General features: G+C 40.1%; 1 protein-coding gene across 4 annotated transcripts in view; it reads left to right on the plus strand.

Annotated features, from left to right (window-relative positions):
• SPOCK3 (SPARC (osteonectin), cwcv and kazal like domains proteoglycan 3) overlaps positions 1-23,309 on the plus strand; it is a 441,020-nt gene that overhangs the window by 254,464 nt on the left and 163,247 nt on the right. For 3 of the 4 annotated variants that reach the window (XM_061199509.1, XM_061199508.1, XM_061199510.1), the window contains one exon: positions 14,496-14,619. The exons of the other annotated variant lie outside the window; for it this stretch is intronic. In XM_061199509.1, coding sequence (XP_061055492.1) covers positions 14,496-14,619 — 124 coding nt within the window. The remainder of the gene's footprint in view (positions 1-14,495; positions 14,620-23,309) is intronic. 4 annotated transcript variants of the gene reach the window in all.

The following is a 23,309-nucleotide window of genomic DNA, read 5'->3' on the forward strand; positions in this document are numbered from 1 at the left end:
GGACATAGACATAGTTGCATACTTGGTTAAAGTGAGTTGTAAAAAAATTAAGTTTAATGCCTTTATGTGATTTCCATTAGTTATCTTAAAATAGAATGCATCTTGGAACTCTTTCAAATTGCATATTAAGAAATTCACAAACATGACACTGACTTCAATGTATATTTTTTGAGAATTTTGTTTCTGCTTTCTTTATATCTTCATACTTTCGAGTCCTAGATTGAGGTTCTAAGCTTGGGGAACTTAAAGAAGTTAATAAATTTTTTAAAAATAAATTTTATTTGCAGTGGTTGAATTGATGTCTGATTTGAAATCAGAAAGGCTAGGAATTGCTTTCTACCATTTCATTTATGGTTTGCATTAAAATGAGGTGTATTTTAGATATTAATATACCTAGATTGCTTTAAATATATATATTATTTATAGTAATACTATGTTATAGCAAATTTATCCCCAAATTTCAGTGGTGTGACACAATAAAAAGTAATTTATTTTCCACGTATTAAATCAAGAAGGGTGGTCCTGGTCAGAAGGGGTCTCCTCCTTCTGTTGATTCAGGGACTAGACTCTTTCCGTAAATGTGCTTATAGAGTTCCTGTGTCCGCAAGTGTCACAGTGGTACACGAACACAGATCTGTACGTACGTCCAGTGAGATTTGTGGGGCAGGCTTACCAAAGGTTATATTTAGTCTGTTGTCGGGAAGTGATTAAAGGAGCCCAGAATACCCAAAATTTTCACCGAAGGACACAAGTGCAAAGAAGAAATATGTACATAAGTTAATACTTACCCCACACTGGAGCTTCAGCATGAAAGCCCAGTGCCTGCCAGTCTGCCTGCTATAACGCATGGAACACTTCTTCACCAAACCTGGGATGTCTGCATAATATATCAATAGGATCAAAAGAAGCCGAGGGCTTTCTTTACTTACTTACATTCCAAATCCTAAGTAATCCAAGCTTGGATTTTATCAAAGCAATGTAAACAAAATAAACACACAAAAAACAAAGAGCAAACAAAGCTTCCAACAAGAAACACAAAGGGAGAGCACAGATATTCTTTGATCTCAGGTCTAGGGCAGACCTGCTTTGGGTTCAGTTACCCCTTTCAGCATCACCTCAATATAGGAAGACAGGGGCCAAATCCCAGAAGAGAACCTTCCAGCTCTTTACTCAGCCTTGAGAGTCCACAGCAGGGACTCAGGAACGTTTTATTCAGCCCAGCAATCCCACTCCCCAGCTTTGGTCAGTAAAATAACAGTAAACACGATAGATCACTAGCCATCTTTTTACCCGCTGCAGGCAGTGCTGTGAGGAGTTTGGGCTGCAGGGGGCGCTTGTCTCCTGTGTGTCTGTGACCCCCAGTGGTCAGAAAAACCCTGTCACAGGGGAAAGAGAGACTGTGGTGGAGTATTTACCAAAGGAAATTAGCATGAGGCTGTAGAATAAATGGATTTTATTCTAAAAAGTCAAGTGAGAAAGAAAAAATGGCAGCAAATGAGCAGTGTTTTTACAGGAGCTAAAGAGTTGTTGGAAAGGAGCAGGGTGTGGAAATCACCGTTCCTTGCACAGTCATGGAGAGCGGGTTGTTCGTTTCCTGACACTTGCTTCCTGGATGAGTGATGAAGGGCGGGTTAAAGATCCTAAAACACGAGGCTGACAGGAGTCCTTGATGGACCGAACCTATTGAAGGAAACAGTGTAAAACTTTGCCACGTTCCTTTGTGACGTAGCATCAAATAATTGTTGGGAAATATAAGACTTGTTTGAATTCAGAGCCCGTTTTATTTTTTTATCCTGTTCCAGTTGGCTGGCTTTTTATCTGGCAAGTTATAATGACTTTTAACAAGGACTTAACAGTTATTTATAAAAAGTTTATTCAGTACTAAAGTAATGCTATAGAATTTCTACTTCGTAAGTGGACATAGAGCTAAGATAAGAACATAGGAGCCACCCTCAGTGCTTAGCCAGGGATCCCTGGTCTCCCTCCCGCCCTCCCTCCTTTTATCCATTCAGTGCTATTTATTGAGCACTTACTTTGTGCCAGGCTCAGGGAAACATGCTGGGGAAAGAACAGTGAGTTGTGGTGAACAGGTGTTCATGGAGAGGGACGGAAAGTCTTGGGAAACATTGACCAGCAAAGTTGGGAAGAGAGAACCAGCTCACAGTGAGAGCGGAGCCTGTGTTCGGCACTCTGGTGTAACGCGGTGGCCTGGACCTGGGTGAGTCTATCTTCTCCCACCCGTGACACTTAGTCTGTCACCCCTGCTCCCTCTCAGCATCCCCCAAGGATCGCTACTCCTAAGTGCGAAAGAACAAAAAGAAGAACCCCACTGTCTTCATCCTCTGTTCTTCTCCCAGTCACACTGGGGGTCAGATGGGGCTTGTTGAGGTGACTTATTTTTATCGTTTGACCAGGACAATGGGGACTTGGTTGTTTTCTACTCTTCACAGCTGTGGCACTCATGCAGTTTCCTTAAGAATCAGTAGAGCGAAGAAGTAAAACGATGCCGTGATTCAGGGAGACATGAGGTGGGTTTACAGCACGCTGGCCGGGAAGCACCGAGCTGCTCTGTGCCTGATGGGAGCCCTGTCTGAGCAGGAACGCACGTCTGCGAGCAGCCCAGCTCTGGTCCCCAGGTGTGGCCGGGGACCCTGCGTCCATCCGCTACCGGTGAGGGCACCATTAGAGTAAGCACAGGGCAGGATCCACCATCGCTGAGACATCCCTCCAAACCAGGAGGGTTGGTGACATCCCTCCAAACCATCCCTCCCCCAGGAGGGATGGAGACATCCCTCAAACCATCGCTGAGACATCCCTCCAAACTTCAGAACTGAAGTGACTTGGTTGTGAGACGTTAAGCCTCTCTTTTGCCAAGTACCCTCCCTCCAGCAGGGCTGAGCAGCAGCCCGGAAGACCTGTCCACACCCTACGCCCTGCTGTCCGTGAGTGTTGCCTGGTAGGGCCAAAGATGTGGTTAAATTGAAGGTCTGACGAGAAGGAGGTTGTCCTGGATTAGAGAGGGGCTGTAGAGACAGAGGGAGTGCTGACAGCGCCACACAGCGGGGGAGACGCAGAGAGAGATGGGCCAGCAGCCGGGGAGTGCCAAGGACACCAGAAGACAGGAGGGGCAAGGGACAGATCATCACCTGGGACCGACCTGTCACCCCCAGTGCGGCCCCGCCAGCACCCAGTGAAGGTGATCTTGGACTTTCGACCTCCATCCCTGTGAGAAGGGGAACTTCTGTCGATTTAAGCCAGAAAGGTTTTGGTCACTGGTTACAGCAAACCTAGGACAGAAACACTGCTCAGTTTTGAAAGCTAGTTCTGGAAGCATGATCTAACCAAAAGGAAGTCAGGAGTGTGATTGAGGAAATGGTCTGTAGGTGAGACCATTGGGGTGTTGACTCCAGAGGATGCTGTGGTTCAATCCAGTTTACACACCGTCTCTCTTTTTTCTTTTTTTTAAATAGATCTTGATTGGAGTATAATTGCTTCACAATACCGTCTTAGTTTGCGTTGCACAGCAAAGCGAATCAGCCACATGCGTACACGTTACACACCGTCTCTTGATGCCCAGCTGCTTTCTGCTCACGTGCGAATGGGGGCTCCACAGAGACAAGAAGTGTTTGGGGGCCACAAAATGCAGGCTCTTGCTTTAAGTGGCTCTGGCATCTCCCACGCTCAGAGCCGGGAGAAATAGCAGAAGGAGGGGCGGAGTGGGTGTGTGTCAGGCACAGGGATGCTCCTACTGGCTCAGCGGAGGCCACGGGTGCGAGACAGAGGCTCAGAACTAGGTGCCCTTGAGGGTAGGCTGGTAAACCGAGAAAGGTAACCATGCTCATGGCTGTTAGACGAGAAGTGATCACTAAATAAAGGTGTAAGTTACAAAGGGAGCCGGTGGTGGAGTCAGAAAGCATTTTACAAGAGAAACGACATCCGAGTTGGGACCTCAGAGATGAGGACAAGTTGCTCAGATAAACCCCACACTCCTTTTTACTTCCTGGGCCACAGGAAAACCGCACCCCACGCTACGCTTGTCTCTGTGTCTCCAAAAGAATTCTGAGCTCCCTGAGTTCAGTGACTGTACAGTCTGGAACCTCCAGATTGTCAAATAGTACCTGGACACATTGCAGGGCATATTCATGATTAAATAAATGCATAAAATTGTTGCCGAAACTCGGCCTCTGTTCGCTGGTGCCGAATAGAAACGCGAAGACAGAGTTTTGGGTGAACTAGAAAATAATAGCTTTACTGCTTTGCCAGGCAGAGGGGGCCACAGTGGGCTAATGCCCTCAAGACTGTGTCACCCGCCCTGGAGGAGGTAGTGATGGGTCTTACAGTGTTCAAGGAGCAGGGCGTGGTCAGCTGGTGGACCCTCCTCTGATTGGCTGGTGGTGAGGTCATCGGGAATCAGCATCATCAACCTTCTGCTTCCAGCTGGTCTGGGGTCTGCGTGCTTGTGGGCAGCATGCAGTTAACTTCTCCCACCTGGTAGGGGCTTCAGTATCTGCAAAACAGCTCAAGGGACCCGGCTCAGAATATTATCTACAGCCCTCGAGGAGGAACCAGAGGTCCTTGGCTTTGTTTAATGGCTGCAGTATTATTACGTTGTCTTGTTTGGCTGTTTTCCCTCCTGCATTTTCTCATTTCTCTGATTAAATGTATTCTTTGACTAAAGTTTTTCTACAGACAGAAGGCAGGTGGAGGTCATGGGTGGGAGTCTATTCTGGGAAGGCCCCATAGGGTCCTGCTCGGCTACAAAATAAGCAGTATTTAGAAGGATGCATGGGTACTCTTTCTAGGTTAGAAGATGACAAGTTATTGGTTGAGCCAGGCGCGGGTTGGACGATATCTCATTCCGTTCCTAGAACATGGTCAGTAACTACAACCATACGTAATAACATATTATGAATAAAAATAATAGAACTGTTTTAAAAGACCTTTCTGACAACTCTTTAGATGGTAGAAGTTATTGAGAAAGTATTTCTTGAAGAACATTTCCTTGTCCAGCAACTGTGACTCTACCCCTGACTACGCCAGAATCAGTCGACATGTGCTGAGAAGATGCTTTCAGGACAGGGATTAAACATGGTCTGGTAGAGAGAGAAATACTATGGAGTCACAAACTTAGGCTTCTTTTTAATTTTACTAACTCGTTAACTTGAAAATTCTGTAAGAGTTAGTGCATCATGGAGGTTTTGAACTTTTAACCTTTCTCTCAGCCTGTAAATCAGACTCGAGCAAATCATGGAGCTTCTTTCTTTTTTCTTGTTTCTGTAACTTTGCTTTTCCAGCGAAGCAGTAAGGAGGAGGCCAGTACAGGTGACCCCTGTGAAGACAGCACAGGGAGGAAAAGCTCTGTTTTCCGTCCCTGAACTTTGGATGATCTTTAATAATTGTTTTAAATAAAATGTGGCATTTAATTGTTAAGGCTTTTGCCAAAGCTGTCAGGTCTATTTATCCAACAGTTGCTAAAAATATTTCTTACGTTCAGAAAAACAAACAAAAATCAAGAGAATTTTTCATAATCAAGACATATTTTTGATATATAAAATACATCTTGAATGATCAGTCTGTTCCCATGTGTTTTGATAAGTGCTGCATTGTTAGTCATTTTCTTTTAGGTGGAATATTTTTCCCTTTTTAAGCTGCATATCTGTCACTGTTATTTTAAAAATGTCAAGATGGTTTTCCAAATATAGACTCTCCTTGATCTTTGAGAATCACACATTTTCATGAACTCAAATCTTAGTTCCTGCTTTGCTGTAGAACTGCTGAAGGTTAAATTAAGGACACAGTTAATGGTTAAAAGCTTGCTTTACTTGTGAACATTAATAATTGGAAAAATGAAGCATTTCCTAATTCTTATTTTAAATACAGGAAGTATGGTGAGCAAATATTCTTATATGCTCATATCTGACATGCAAACATGCATGTCAACACAAATTAAATAGAACCAGTTTATATATTAGTTAATTAATCTTCATACTGATTCCCTGAATCAGAATCACATATATGGTGTTGTATTATTTATTACACTCTAGATAATTTTCAGGTTGAATTGGCCAGATGTACTCTCCAGATACCACTTACTGGTGGTAGATCTTTTTTTAAGTAAAATTTGAGCTATGCTGTCATTTTTTAACCTATTTAGTGAAACTGATCTAGAAATTTATGAACTGTAGGAGTGTGGTCTTCCATAACATTTAAAATTTCGTATGTACATTTATGGCAAGAAAAACATCAGTTTCAAAATGAAAAGGAGAACACATGACATCCACAGTGGCCAAAGACAAGCAGTAGAGACTTGAGAAGATAATGAAGCTCTCTCAACCTCCCTCTTCCTAGCTTCAGAATTTAAAGAATAATGCACATTGCATGAGATTGCTACAATAATAGATAGAATTGTAATATGTGTGTCTGGCATGTGAAAGGCTATCAAAACACGTGAAAATCTAATCTTACGTTTATGTAAACATTTGCCTCAGTTCCTGAAATTTTGCTTTACGGTAACATTTTATTGGCTTGAAAGCAATCGGTAACTCTCTTATACATACTTATTAATTAGGTAATTGATTTATCGTATGTTAAGATCATGAATTCCCAGTCTGTTGGCTGTGTTTTGCTGAAAATAGATGTGAGGACATTTCTAGCCCATAACAACTCCAGTGACTCTCTTTATCTTACATAACGGAGATCCTTTGCAGTTGAATATACTTTTACCGTAGTTTAAGTGAAGAGGTCTTTACCCATTAAAATACTGTTTGGAATTAAATATATGGAAACATCAGAGACCCAGAACCCTAGAGTCTGAATTCAACATCATCTACATTTTCTACGTTTCGAAGCTTTATTACTCATTCAATCCACTGGAGTTCAGATTGAGAAATAGATTATGAGGGTCATTGATAGTGATGTCTGTTTTGAAATTTTGAAGTTATTTATTCATGTCTTCAATAATTGTGAGTATGCTCACTGCTTAATAAAACATATTTACTTGTCAGAATATATTATTCAAACATCATTATAACTTGCCTATGATTCAGATATCTCAAGCAACCTCGCCCCATGCAACATCATCCTTCAAGCCATGATGAGGTATTTGTGTCGCTCGGTAACGTAAGTCAAGGTCGAAAACAACACGTGTCCGGTACTCACTGTCTATGCTGCTGATTTTTGCTGTGTGTCTTCACATAAGTAATTTTATTAAAGATTTATAGACTCGTGGAATGATCTAGAGCAAATGATCCATACAGATGAAGCTTCGAATTGTATCCATGAAGAAGTTAAGACCCAGGGAGGCTGCTGACTTGCCAGGATGCATTGATGACACAGTCAAAAGTGCAATTCGGATCAAACTGGAATGAGCTTTTTTCAGCTAACCATTTTGGTAACATCATTTACGCACTTTCTAAAATCAAGGTAAATCCTGAAACGTGGAAATCGTGTTCAAATTATATTGTTAAAATGCACAACGTGGTTCAGGAAACAGAAAACCAGATAGACTGAAACTGAGTCAACAGAAGTGGAAGGAATGCACGTGGGATTTATTAGGAAAGTCGGAGGCTAATGAGCTTCCAAGTGTGACTGAGGCTGGAAAGTGATGCTGGAGACCCGCGTGCAGGGTGAGTCAGGACCAGAAGACAGCTCAGGGAGAGAGGATGCAACCCAGCTGCCGCGGAAGAGCCGTGTGCCGGAACACAAGCCGTAGATAAACACTTCTCTGTGAGCCTAACTTTCCAGCCATTAGAGACATAACAGGTATATTGGTATGAAACTTAGCACCTTGAATGGGGGAATATTTTTAAAAAAAGGTTTTGAGAAAATACCTTGACTTTGTGTATTACAAATTATCATTTAATGGCTTCAATTCCCTGGGTTCAAATATACAGTTATTTGCTCTTTAAGGAAAAGGATCATGGGCATATAGGATGTCATTATAAGGTGGATAAATAAATGTTTAACTTTAATCTTCAAACTGAAGTATATACTTAACAGTTCTCTTAAAAGGCAATATAGGGGTGGGGGAGGGAGAGGTACAAACTATCGGGTGTAAGATGGGCTCAAGGAAGTATGTACAACACGGGGAATAGAGCCAATATTTTGTAATAACTGTAAACAGAAGGTAACCTTTCAAAATTGAATAAACAATAAATTTTTAAAAAGGTATTATTTGAAGAGTCTGATTCTAGCAGGGTTGCAGTTGGAAGAGTAATTTTTTAAAATTTCAGGGTTTGGCAGCCAGTTTGAGTTTTTATACATCAATAATGGGAGAAAACTATATTACCCAATCTGATAATAATTCAGAATAAGTCATTGCAAATAGCCTTTGATATATCAAAAAATTAGACTTCCTCTCAGAGGTTAAAGATCTTTTGCACCTGTAGTATTCAGACTAATATACTTAGCGATGCTTTTGCCAAACCTATTTTTTTACTGAGGTGTAATTGACTGACAATATTAGTTTCAGGGGACCAACATAGTAATTCTATATTTTTTTACATTACAAAGTGATCACTATGACTAGTCAAGTACCCTATGTCACCATACAAAGGTGTTAAAATCTTATTATTATTTTTTATTGAAGTATACTTACAATATTATATTAATTTCAAGTGTACAATATTGATTCAATATTTTATAGATTATACTCCATTTAAAGTTATTATAAAATATTGACTATATTCCCTGTGCTGTATATTACTTTTATATTATATATTATTTTACATATTATTTATTTTTATAATTATGTGTATTTTTATAGCTTATTTATTTTATACATAGTAGTTTGTACCTCTTAATCCCCAACCCTATCTTGCACCTCCTCCAACTGCAATAGTATTGACTATATCCCCTCTGCTATACATTTACATCGCCGTGACTTATTTATTTTATACCTGGAAGTTTCTACCTCTTAAGCTCCTTCACCTATTTCTTTCCTCCCTCCAACCCCCTCCCTTCTTGCGGCCACCTATTTGTTCTGTACATCTGTGACTCCGCTTATGTTTTGTTACGTTTGTTCATTTGTTTTCTAGATTCCACATGTAAGTGAGATCACACAGTATTTGTCTCTCTCTCTGAGTTATTTCACTTAGCATAATACCTTCCAGGGTAATCCATGTTGTCACAAATAGCAAAAGTTCATTCCTTTTTTTGGCTGAATAATATTCTGTCATATATATGGACCACATCTTCTTTATCCATTCATCTGTTGTTGGACACTTAGGTTGTTTCCATATCTTGTCTATTGTGAATAATGCTACAATCAACATAGGGGTATGTGTATCTGTTCAAATTAGTGTTTTTGTTTTCTTCAGAAAAATACTCGGAAATGGAATTGCTGGATCCTATGGTAGTTCTATTTTTAGTTTTTTGAGGAAACTCCATTCTGTTTTCCATACTTTCTATACCAGTTCACAATCGCACAACAGTGCACGAGGGCTCCCTTTTCTCCATATCCTCACCAACATTTGTTAATTTGCGTTCTTTTCAATGATGGCCATTCTGACAGGTGTGAGGTGATATCTCATTGTGGTTTTGATTTGCACTTCCCTGACAATTAGTGATGTTGAGCATCTTTTCATGTGCCTGTTGGCCATTTGTATGTCTCCTTTGGAAAAATTTATATTCAGATCCTCTGCCCGTTTTTTAATCGGGTCGCTACTTCCTTCCTTCTTTCCTTCCTTCCTTCCTTCCTTCCTTCCTTTCTTTCTTCCATTTTTGTGTTGAGTTTTATGAGTTCTTCGTATATTTTGGACTTTAACCCCTTATTGGGCGTATAGTTTGCAAATATCTTCTCCCATTCAGTAGGTCTTTTTAAAAAATTTTCTTTCACTGTGCAAAAGCCTTTTAGTTTGAAGTAGTCCCATTTGCTTATTTTTGCTTTTGTTTCCTCTGCCTAAGTAGACAATCCAAGAAAATATAGTTAAAACTGATGTCAAAGAATGTACTACCTATGTTTTCTTCTAGGAGTTTTATGGTTTCAGGTCTTATATGTAAATTTTCAATTCATTTTAATTTTTTTTTTTTTTTGTATATGGTGTGGGAAAGCAGTCTAATTTGATTCTTTTGTGTGTAGCTGTCCAGTTTTCCCAGCACCACTTATTGAAGAGGGTGTCTTTTCCACATTCTGTATTCTTGCCTCCTTAGCTGTAGACTAATTGACCATATAAGTGTTTATTTCTGGGCTCTCTATTCTGTTCCATTGCTCTAGGTGTCTGTTTTTGTGCCAGTACCACACTGTTTTGATTACTGTAGCTTTGTAGTATGGTCTCAAGTCGGGGAGTATGATGCCTCCCGCTCTGTTCTTTCTCAAGATTGTTGTGGCTATTCAGTGTCTTTTGATTATCAGTACAAATTTTATAATTATTTTTTCTAGTTCTGTGAAAAATGCCATTGTTATTTTGATAGGGGTTGCATTGATTCTTGATACGTCTGGCTAAAGGTTTATCAATCTTGATTATTTTTTCAAAAAACAGCTCTTCATCAATCTTTTCTGTTCTCTCTTTGGTCTCTATTTCATTTTTTTTCTGTTCTGATTTCTTTATTTTGTTTGTCTGTTTCTAAGATAGTCCTCCATCTCCCCCTTTTGCCTAATTCTCTGTGTTTATTTCTATGTATGTTGTAGGTTGGTTATGTTTCCTGATCTTGGAGAAGTGTCCTGTGAGGCCCAGCTGCACACTCATGTCCGTCACCAGAGCTATGTCCTCTAGGGCTGCCCCTGTGTGGGCTGTGGGGGCCCTTCTGTTGAGGGGGAGCTGACTACATTGGGCCAGCTGATAAGCAGGGCTGGTCCCCAGCCTGGGTGGCTGCCAGGCCCTGTCTTGTGAGGTGGCTGCTGGCCTGCTGGTGGTGGGGGGGGCCAGGTCCGAGAGCAGATTGCCAAGTCTAACTTCTTACCTGTTCGTTCGCCTGCCCCAGATGCCAGGCATCCATTCTGATAGCCTCAGCCGGCTCCACCTTTTCCCAAGCACTTGACTTTGCCCATCTTGGTCTGTACACTCACTGCCAGGATTTTATCTCTCACGTAAACACATTTTGCTCTTCTTTAAATAGGGCCTTGAAAATATAATTAAAAAGCAATCTGAAAAATGTTTACATATTACACGTAATACATAGATATTTAATTAAATCTTAGAAATTTGTGTTTATAGCTCGTAAACTACACTAATCTTCCTAAGAACAAATATTTTAATAGACAAGATTTTGAGTAACACTAATTCGGAGAAACATTCCTGATGCTAAAGCAAACAAATTCTGAATCACAGGATAAGTCTGATAAAAGAGACTCTGGAATGAAAAACTCTCTTCCTTGGTGAAGAGACTTGAGTGGAGGTACCACATGTACCCGGACAGGTGGAACCCTCAGGATGCTGAGGGGACCCTGAGGGTGGTCCAGGTGTGCCGCCCACCCCCACACACACACCGGCCTGTTTGTGCTCTTCTGAGAAATGGTCAGAGTTACTAGAATTCCTCAAGTCCTATTAACAGTACAGTTTATTTGCCCCTCAGTACCTGCTGTGAGGTTGATCATTTTGTTTTCACAAGAAACAATCTTATTTTCGCAATCATAGACGTTTTGATTTTTGAAATGAAGGATGTACATGTCCTATTTGTCTATATCTAGCAATTCTTCTTAGTATATGGTTAATTGATTTATGGAGTTGTAGAAGTACTTTTTTATTCAAATAACAGTCTTAGAAATTCATTTGTATTCATACCCTAATTCCAACATGAATATATGCCTGGATAAACCATCTTCTATACCGACCTGTATGTGCTTGAATGTAATTTGTCTTTCTACAGAAAATGTCATAAACCATTTTTTTCAGGTCAGAGATGATTTAAGAACACATAAAATCTATGATATTTAGAATTTCGGATTTCAAATTTAGCCTCTAATTTTGTAGACTAATTTGTCCTTTCTAGAAAGACTGGTTCTGATGACAAAATGCTAAGTGCTTCCTTTGGATTTACTGAGTATAGTGAAAAGTTCATGACTCACTGTTCTGCATGTGTATGGCATGAATAATATATTAAAACATGAATTCTGGTGAATTTATCATCATCTAATGTTGTATTTATTTTAAACTAAACATAAGTAAATATTCTGCTGGTTTACAGAATGGTATAATTTGTCATCACCTCAAGCAAAATGGTGATGCAAATATAAGCAATATTATGATGCTTCCAATGTTGATGATACTTCAGCAAATCCTGACCAGGATGAAATCTACATAAAAAATACCATCTCTATTGATATACTTCAGGAATCTGAAAGTGTTTAGGCTTCGGCAGTGTTGACTTTGAAGGGACTAATGATAACTAAAACTTTTTACCCCAAAACTTATTTTACAGGTACGTTGTAAATTCACTGTTTAAGAAGTCATTTGAATTTTAATAATTTCTAGTAAATCTTCCAATTTTCAAAAAGCTTTCACTTCTAGATATAATTACTGTTTGAATTATATATAAAAGACTACATCATGTATCAAAAAATGTTTATACAAGAAAGTAATGTCACAATCTTAGTTTCTGTGTTTCAGTGGAGTTTTAAAGTTAGGAAAAGGGAATGAGGTGATTACAAGGAGTCATAGTGTTGACATATATATGTCATAGTGTATAGACAGGTGCATATCCCAAAGCAACGGTGATAAAGACATCCTGTTCTAATAAAATACTTTTTCTTGATTAAAAGCCTGTGCTTGGTAATGATTTCTCCTAATGTAACTGAAGAGCAAATAATTTCATAATTTCATGCCTTGTTTTGATTGCACACAGTGAAAGAACAAGGCAAACATAATATTTTATGTTTCTTGTTTCTCTCTGCTACATCTCTGTGACTTATGAGTCTGGAGGTGGTGTAGAATAATGTCCCTGGTTTTCCAGTCATTGTTTTGATTCCCATTAGGATTTTGTGCCAATCTTTTAATCAGTAATAGCAGCATGGTTATTTTCCCTTTTGTGTGTCTTATGAGGTGACATCTGTGGCCAGACAAGATTTTAAAGTGGTCATTTGGCAGAATTTACAAAATTTAAATGAAGAAAATGTGTTTGGAGCTATCATAGGCTTCTTTTTGAGGGGGAAGTGGCCGGGGGAGAGGGATGAGGGGGTAAGAGAAGGTGATAAACCTTTTCCCAAAGCCCACCCAAATGTTATCACAATTTAAAATACATTAGTCCAAACTTCTTTCCCTATAATGAGGATTAACACTACACTTCTTAGTTGTCTTTTGGGGTTGCTTTTTTGTAGATTTGACTTATTCGTGAAAAGAAAAGCCAAAAGGCAGCAAATGTTTCCAGTAAAACCTCGTTTCTCATCTTGATAGAGACATCAAATTACCCTCCATGAGCCGTTTTAATGAACAAGACCGAGTGCTGATTTACTGGAGGACTTCTAACTAGGAAATGCTTGTGTAGAGATTCCCTGTTGTTTTTATTCCTACTTTTAAGGTCTTTGCCCCTTTCTGTGTGAACTGTTCACACAAATAGGCCAAGCACAAGCAGTTTAATCAAAGTGGAGAAACGGATAATTTAGGAGTAGGTAGCGGAAGAGAATGGGTTTTCCCACTTTATTCCAGATCAAAGCTGGATGGATGTATTTTGAGTTCTTTCCACACAAGAAAGAGAGGATTGGCTGTCACGGAACCTGCTAATTGGGCTCTCTAAATACTGGTCTTTGCTGGAAAAGTGTTTCTTATTGCTATTTTCTCTAAAAGTAAGCTGCTCTTATTTTCATGCACCTCTGGGACGCCTGGTGAATTAGGTGTCTGCTTTCTAATACTATTTCTAGTAGAATTCTAGGGGGGCCCTTGGGAAGGTTCCAGACATGTGAGTTGTTTGGGGGGCTGTTAAAAACACATTTCACAGCCACAAATTAAAACCGGAGAATCCATATGATGAAGTGTAACTGTAGTCTATATGTAACCAGCGGAATCTTTTTAAGGAATTTTTTTTTTTTTTTTAATTTTTCACATGAGGACATGGTTTCTTTTATTTATTTATTTATTTTTGGCTATGTTGGGTCTTCGTTTCTGTGCGAGGGCTTTCTCTAGTTGCGGCGAGCAGGGGCCACTCTTCATCGCGGTGCGTGGGCCTCTCACTATCGCGGCCTCTCTTGTTGCGGAGCACAGGCTCCAGACGCGCAGGCTCAGTAGTTGTGGCTCACGGGCCTAGTTGTTCCACGGCATGTGGGATCTTCCCAGACCAGGGCTCGAACCCATGTCCCCTGCATTGGCAGGCAGAATCTCAACCACTGCGCCACCAGGGAAGCCCCCTTAAGGAATATATTCTTATTTTATTATAGGAAAACCTTGATTATGAAACAAAAGTTTATGAAGAACACTATGGATTAATACATTGAAAATGAGGATACAGTTTACTGATTCTAATTTATCTTGAAGAGTTGGAATGGCAGTGGAGAAAAGGCATGATGCTAATATAAATTTATTTTTTAAATAAATGCACTAAGTATGCTTGTTTTATTTTTTCAACAGTATGAAAGATGCAGGAGTTGGGCAGAAGCAGTGGAGGGGTCCCCCGACATCCACCTGCCAGCAGTGCCCGGGGGTCTCTACCAGCCCCGTCTGTGGTTCAGATGGACATACCTACTCTGCTCAGGTAAGACAACGATAGTCATTTAGTATAAAACATATCCATATTCATATACGTATGTACATAGTCATTAGAAAGTGATTAAAACTGTTAGTTCTCCAATGTGGTCATCCAAATACTTTAACTTTTAAAATAATGTGAATAATATCACTAGTTGGGAATATGATTCAAACATTTGTACATTTGTTTCTCCTATACAGAATTTTTAAAGTTTGAAATATTGATTCTGTGACCACTCTGAACCCTCAGATATTAAAACCAGCGTTTCCTTTCTTGCTACTCTGAGAGAGGGCAGAAGCGTTACCATGTATATAATAATGTTAACAGTTATAACAGCTGTCCCAGCTAAAATCTGTCAGTATCATTGCTGTTTTATTTCCTATATTATCTCATTTAAGCCCCCCAAAATTCCTTACAGCAAACGAGAAAAACAAGGCTCAGAAAGAAATAGCACATTTCCCATATTTAGCTGACACCGAAGCCCAGATTTGATGTCTTCTCTGATTCAGTGTCTCTAGCTACATTAATCTGCACCTCGTTTGATGCCCCATATCGTTCAAATATTTAGGAGGTTTTAAGAACTTCACGTAATAGGACATCGATGAGTTTTCTTTGATTATGTGACAGGAAGGAATATGGCTCATGACCTCTTACCTGCAACTTCGGGGTCAGATGCATTTATGACTTTAGATTTTTCTAAAATGTATTTTGAGAAGGTAGGATAGCACATTATGTAGTGTCCCCAGTGGGACTTTACCCTGTAATTAAACAGATCAACATTTCTTCTAGAAACTATGAAGTCTATAAAGTAACCTTTTGCTTAAAGTTACTATAAAGTTACTTTTGCTTAAAGGTTACTATAAAGTAACCTTTTGCTTAAAGCAAAGTAAATTCCAGAAGTTTTTGGCTATCAGAACACTGTGTTTGGTGCATACCACTTTATGAACCATACTTTGTCTCAGAAAATATTTCCCTACAACTTGCACCGGCAGTTTACAATTGAGAAGAGGGCTACAAGGACAAGGAAGCTTAATACAGTCAATAGATGCGTGCATAGTGCTTACTGGGTGAGGCTACCATGTGCCTGTTTGCTAAAGTTTTCAGGGTGTATGTGGAGGTGGAGATATTGCTAGGAGGAAGGAGTGTGTCACCCATCCTCTCAACACTGCCTCGATCTCCGGGACTCTCTGCTTTGCAAGCTGAAATTCCTGCTGTCAGTGCAAGGGAGAAGGAACCCACCTCATATTCTCACACCCCACAGCTCACGATGTAGAACCCATTATGCTGATTTATTAAATCACAACAAAGGATGCAGATTCTAGTATTCAAAGTGGTAGCTGGAGTTCCTTGGGAAGCAGATTTGACTCCTAAGTTGACCTGATGAACATGGATGGTTGAACAGGTTGAGTCAAGAGCGAGACTGAGGTCATTCCCGGCATCCCCCTCGGGGAGCCCTGTGTCTTTCTCAGCCTCAGGAGTGTACCTGCTGTGGGCCCTGGTGTGTTAGCACCGGGGAGGGGGTCGTCCTCCCTGCAGAGGGCCAGCGTTAGGCCACCACCTGCCTCTCTGGGACCCTCTTGACATGATCCATTCTCTGACAGAGAACTGTCACAAGGCACAGAGGTACGATCACAAGAGGTTTCCACCTGTTGAGACCACGTGGGAGGCTTTGTTTGACGATTTTAGAGAAACACAGTCTCCCACTCAGGACTAAATACTCCTGCCATAAGTAGACTAATTCACGTGGATTCACAGTTCCTCGGGGTTTCCCACTGTTGTGAAGCCCCAGCTTACAATCCTACGCCCTCATTGATATTGTCAATAAAACGATTCTAAATAATCCATCCTTGAATTATTAATTTAACATTTATTTGGATATGTCTCACTTTCAATACGTGCCTTGTTTGTATAGAAAGACATAAAAAGAACATGGTTCAAATGAATATGAGTTTTTAGTCACCCCAAACTTCAATCCTCATTTCTGTTGATTCTCATTTAAGTTGGTGATTTTTCCACTTTTGATCACCAATTCTAGCCTTAAGTGTTTGCGCTGACAGCAGGCTGAACTGTATAATATAATGCAAACTAAATAGTGATCTCAGCCCAGGAGGAACCCAGACCAAACTCTTCTTACTAACACTTTTTAGAAATTCATGGGATTTAAATTCAAATTAAGGCCTCAACCTTTTTTCTGTGAGACAGGCATTGCCCTAGACTCTTCAGGCATCGCGAACAAAGACTGCAGAGGCCGGTGCCTTCTGGAGAAGCTTATCTTGTCATATGAACAAGATAATAAATAAGGCAGGTGCAGGAGTCATGGGACCTTTCTTCTGGCTCTTGCCTCACTCAGCTTTGTCAGTAGACCAAGCAAACCCTGACAGGGCAGATTTAAACAGCTTTTGGGGGCTGGTGGGCATTTACGCTCAGAGTAAAGGTAGAGCTCCAAATCCCAAGCTCCGCGCAATCCGGGAAGCTCCTTGCTTGGAGCTGAGTGATCCTGATATGACGAAGACTGGCCAGAGCCAGGCCATCTGGTCCAGAGTGAGGGACCCTACATCTGGGTCTTCTTACCATCCCTCTGTATTCTGGACACCCTGCATTGACGTACAGTTCGGTTCGGTTCGGTTCGGTTTTGTTTTACTACTACAAACAATATTCCTATATGTTCTATTTTAGACCCACAATATTTTCTCATTACCTTCAGCTCAATTTATCGAGATGAAGTTATAAATTATATTCCGCCGTACAACATAATTGGAGGAGAGGTCGTTACAAAGCACAGTAGGTCCAGGAGCTGGGGCTGAGGTGAGAAAGACAGTTATCAGAAGGTCTCCAAAGGAAACTTTAGTCAAAGGTCATAACAAGGATTTAATCTTGGAAAGTGCCCCTCATTACACAAAGGAACCGATTTTGAATAATTATTTTATTAGCCTTCAAGCTCTGAATGTGTCAGCTTGTCTAGCAGTCCTCAGAGGAGTGTTTTTAAAATGTTTACAGAAAAGACAAAGGCACAGATGAATAACTGAAAAAATAGATTTACTTGGAGAAATATTGGGACTTGTGATTTTCATAAAAAGTGTTTTTGTAATGTTATCTAATTTTTTTCATGTTAAGAAAAGCGATGGACTATTTTAGAAGCCTACTTAATCATTCTTTTCAGAAGAACCCATGTTTTCTGAATTCTTCCGAATTCAGCAGTAGCAGAAAAATCGAAATATAAGTCTGTTCAAGGCTGTTTGAGAAGTAATCATTCCTGAAGTTGACACAAAAGATGAAGGTCTCTGTTTCTTCCTTCAGGCAAAGTCTATTTGCATTGTATTGCCCGGCTTCAGTGAAACCAGGAATTGTTCTCCAATGTAGCATCTATGTTAGAACTAGGGCATGTTTGTGTCTGACTTGTGTAAATTGTACGCTACATCTGCTGAGCAGAAGTCAGCAAATAATACTGATGTTCTAGAGCTCAGCCGGCTGTCTGTAACATAAAGTCCCCAGGCACAACGTGCTGGGTGGTTTTTGATACTTTTCTCTCATTTTTAGTCATGCAGTGCTTGGGAGCTGAACTATTGCAATAAATAATGGTCAGTATAGGAAACTGCGTGTGTGTGCATGTGTGTGTGTGTGTGTGTGTGTATGTGTGTGTGTGTGTGTGTGTGTGTGTTGAGGAAAGGCAAGTAAATAGAAAGCTTATCCATCTTATTCTGCAGTTCCGGACACCAGCTGCAGAGATGCTACTTAAATTGGTTTGGGACGAGGCCCTGGGAATCTAAATTTTAAAAGCTCCCCAAGTGATCTTTATGTGTAGCCATGGTTGAGAACCACTGTTGCATCCCTTCAATCTATTGCCTTTGAATTCCTTCAATCTATTGCCTTTGAATTCTTTGATTCTTAGATTCTTAGAACAACAGTTGTTGTTCTTGTTTTTAATAAAATAGAACAGTAACATTAGCACCGAAGTGGAAACATTTACTTTTTGTTGTAATTTGAGAAAATTCCATTTTAATTTTCGACGTTCTCTTATTAGCATTTGGTATTTACCTGTCCTGCCTGCCTTCCCCTGAACACTTTGAGCTGAGATAATTTTATTTTGAAAGATCGACAGTCAGAAATAGATGTGCACTGTTTCTCTTTGAACTGCTTTTCAACTTGGCTTGGCTTTTGGCTCCTGGCTTGGGACGCTGTATTTTTGAGGGTTAAGGCTTTAATCTCTCGGTACCCCAAACACCTGCATCTCCTTCCCCAGGACTTTGCTTCATGGATTATTTTATGCTTCTCTGTAGCCTTAACAAAGACGTAGCCTTGCTTTCCTGGCCTGTTCAAGAGCCCTGAATTATATATATTGAATGAGTTTAGGACAGTGTTCACTAGTTTCTACATTGATATATTGATTTATTTTTGAAATTATAATCTTACTTTTGTGTGAGTAACTGTTTGTTAAAATGGTCTTTCACCAAACTCCACAGATATTATAGAGGTTTTGTAATTTTATTCATTTCTTTAGTTATGTTTAATGTAGTTCCTTAGGAAAATGAGAAGTTGGCAAACGTATATGTTGTCACACACTTATCTTTGAAGTAGCGACCATCAGTAAAATGTGAATCTACATTTTGACCCATGGTCTTTACTGCTTGTTTCGCACTCTGCCTTGCCAGTTGCTCCATGACACACTGGACACTCTTGGCCACGGCTTCCCCAAGACTGACAGCATTTACCAGCAACTCAGAAAATGTCAAATTCAGTGATTATTCCAAAGCTCTTTCCTTATTAGGTGGAAATGAAGCAGTGGGCAGTGTTATGAGTCCCTTATCATCTTCTGCTTCTTTTTGTTCTCAAATTCCCGATGGTCCTAGACTGTGCAGCGACCACAGCGCCTTTGGACAGAGGCGTAGGGAGGACCTGGGTGCCTTGCCCCAGGGCACGGAGGTTTGGCCACGCTGCTGTGACAGCTGGACACTGAGTTCTGAGGGCCTTCCCAGTGCTCGGACCAGTGCCTCCCAGGGCGGATGCCAGGGCTCGGCTATGGGGACCAGCCCTGTGCCTGCCTCTCATCTGACATCTGCTGTAACCTGTGCATTGATCTTGCAGGGCGGTGACCCATGACCTTTTCACTACATTGAACTTCATAATCTCCTATAGATACGTGTGTCTACACTGATCACGCATTTATTTAGCTCTTTTTGGGGGCAGATACTGTAAACGCTTTGGGTATATTAACTCATGGTTGTCCCTTTTATAGATGCACTGACGCACAGAAGTGAAGTAATTTGCCCAATGTCTCAGCGAAGTCCAGTGTCCATTGTCTAAATTGAAACCATTTTTGCTTTTGCTTTTTTTTTTTTTTTTTTTTGGTTGTGTTATGTCTTCGTTGCTGTGCATGGGCTTTCTCTAGTTGCGGCGAGCGGGGGCTACTCTTCGTTGTGGTGTGTGGGCTTCTTATTGCGGTGGCTTCTCTCATTGTGGAGCATGGGCTCTAGGCACACAGACTTCAGTAGTTGTGGTGCGCGGGCTCAGTAGCTGTGGCTCGTGGGCTCCAGAGCGCAGGCTCAGTAGTTGTGGCACATGGGCTTAGTTGCTCCATGGCATGTGGGATCTTCCCAGACCAGGGCTCGAACCCATGTCCCCTGCATTGGCAGGCGGATTCTTAACCATTGCTTCGCCAGGGAAGTCCCCACTTTTTTTTTTTTTTAAATAGGTATTTGGAGCAGAAAGACTTTTTAAAAAATTAAGTGCCCTTCATCTTTTTCTAGTTACTACACATAATAAATGTGATGACTATTTTTATTTGAATCACTAAGTAAAGATGGCAGTATATGCCCTTTAAGTTTATAGTTGCTTGTTTCTCACTGGTTTGAAGCCTGTGGTTTCAGAGCCATTTTTCAGAATTGTATTTTTAGAGATTTTTGCATGATACGGAAGCCTAAATCATCAGTTTTCTGTGGTTATAACTTCTTGTAGAAGACAATCTTCTGTGTCTTCTTAGGAGACTGAAAGTTTTAACTCTTAGGTTTGTGTGTACGTGGTGATTGGTCTTTGTGTTTGGTAAGAGGCAGGGGGTGAATATCACTTCTTCAGTGTGGCCAGTTGTTGGAACATCCATTTGTTGTTCTTGCCCCATCAGATTGCCTAGGTTTCTTTGTCAAAAATGAAGTGGTCCTGAAAGTGTGAGTCTGTTTCTGTGTCTATTTTGTCTCAGGGTATCTGCCCCTAGGATGTGCCGCACGACCTGTTTGCCGTATCTTTATGTTAAGTTTTGAATTCAAGTGCTGCAAGTCTGACTTGATTCCACCTTTTCAGTGCTGCTTCGGCACTTGCCCTTTGCATTTCCATATGAACTTTAGAATCGGTCTGTCAATTTCTACAAAAAACCAGCTTGAATAATCATTAAGATTTTGTCAAATCTGTAGATAAATTTGAGGAGATGGATAACAATCTTCAAATCCACACACTAGGTATATCTCTTCATTTTGTTAGTTAAAGTTAATAAAAGTTTTGTAGTTTTTGGTATAGGGACCTGTAATATTTTTTGTTAAATGTATTGCTAACTTATTTTTATTAATGCTACTGTAAATTTAGTTGTGACGTTTATTTGCTAGTATATTGTCATATAACTAATCTTTCTATACTGACCCTGTTTATTGACACCTTGCTAAATTCACTTATTTCTAGCAGTGTTTTGTTGTGGCTGTCTCAGGATTTTCTACACATATAATCATCCTCTTTGAATAGACACAGATTTATTTCTTCCTTTCCTTCTTTTTATGCATTTTTTCTTTTTCTTGCCTTATTGTTCTGGTTAAGCCTTTCAGTACAATGTTCAGTGTACCTCTTTGCCTTAATCCAAATTTAGGAGAAAGTTTTCAGTATTTTACCATTAGGTATGAAGTTACATACAGGTTTTGTATATGCTAATCAGGTTCTCTGCAGCCCTCATAGAATAGAACATGCAGGGTCAGTGTCTATATTTTGTGTTACTATCTATTAAAAATGGGAGAACAATGCATATGTTCACTGGTGGAGTCTCCGTGCGTTCTTAGATAATATAATTTTTGCCTTTTCAATGAAAGGAACTTGTATTTTATAAATTTTCCACAGGGTTTGCATTTCTAAGGAGACCATTCTCTAAAAATCTTTACATATGTAGAGCATGCTTGAATATACATATTCTCTAAGGGAAGTGTAATAACCGTAGTCGTTGGCATGTAGTAGCTGTCGCTGTGAAAGTCATATAGGCAGGAATTGCTAAAATAATTGAGCAACGATGTCAAGTAATGGTCTAAGTATTTTGTGTGCTAACCTAGTATTTAAAACAACCCTAGAAGACAGATTCTGTAGTGGTCCACAATAGTTAGATAAGGGAAAGGAGACGCAGAGCAGCCATGAAGCTGGAAAGTAACGACGCCAGGATCGAGGTCAGCTTAAGGCACACGGCGGCCACTGTGCTGTTCTGGTCATGGACAGGCCAGCGAGCTCCTGATTGATGCACTTATCAGGCCTGGATTTTACCCTAGTGATGTCCTCTGTAACCTCAACTATTCGTCACTTTATCAAGAAGAAAGAATCATGATAGGCAATAGGAGAGATTTAGAGAAGCCATGTATATTCCAGCTCTTTAAAAACTCAGGTTATAGCAAGATAAAGAGGCATCCACATGTGAGGGTAACTGAGGCATTCTTACCCTGCTGGTAGAAGGCGTTCCCGCTGAGATATCCTACGAGTTTCTAGCAAGTTCAGGACCAGCGTGCTGGCAGCACCTTTGGAAAAGCTGTGTCTGCATCTCTTTTGTCTAAATCACAACTCGTGCCAGCAGAGAAAAGATTCTCAGAAAGCTGATACTTAGTGCCTGCCTAGTGTGTGTTGATCGCTGCTCTGAGTTACTATATTAATGCATTTATTCATTAATGTAATGTGATAATTTACATATGAATTATTCCTCAGACAACAGTAGGAGACACAAAAAACACTCACTAATATTTTAAAGATAAGGAATCTGAAGCACAAAGATATTAAATATATTCATAAGGTCACAGGGCTGGTAAACAGCAAGGCTAGTAATGTGGCTACAAATAAAAGTACGAAAGATATGAAATAATAGTATGTAATAAATCAGTGTAATGTAGTATGGTATGTATTTATGCATATTAATCATTTATTAATAGCAATGTGGATAACATTATTATAGGAATGTGGTGTTAATACAGTGAGAAATTATTTTTCTAGGCAAAGAAAAGTCAAGTATGTCCTGTATAGTATCTACTTATATGTGTGTAGATTTATAATCATGTAAATTATGGAATAAACATAGTAGTGTGTGGCTGTCATACCCTTCCAGTGAATGCATGGGCAAATTATAGATTTCCTGCCATCTCTCTGTGATCACTGTGTGTTTCAATGTCTGTTATCTCGCACCACCTCAATGCTCTCCACCAAGGAAATTGGTCCAGTTCTGTGAACAGACAACAGGTTAAGGATGCTATGGCTTCTGAAACAAGCCAATTAAACAAAAGCCAGCTGAAACTAGGAGTTAATTAAACTCTAATATAGAAACTGGGGGGTAAAAAAGAAATAATACCATTATTGGGTAATAATACCATTATTGCGGTACAATATTTATACCTTTGAACCTGTTCTCTCACAGACCTGGGGTTTTGGATTTCACCATCTCAGAGCAGAGGTCGGGGAAGCCCCAGGATGATAAATAA

This window comes from Eubalaena glacialis, chromosome 9, assembly GCF_028564815.1.
Source record: "Eubalaena glacialis isolate mEubGla1 chromosome 9, mEubGla1.1.hap2.+ XY, whole genome shotgun sequence".
Lineage (NCBI taxonomy): Eukaryota > Metazoa > Chordata > Mammalia > Artiodactyla > Balaenidae > Eubalaena > Eubalaena glacialis.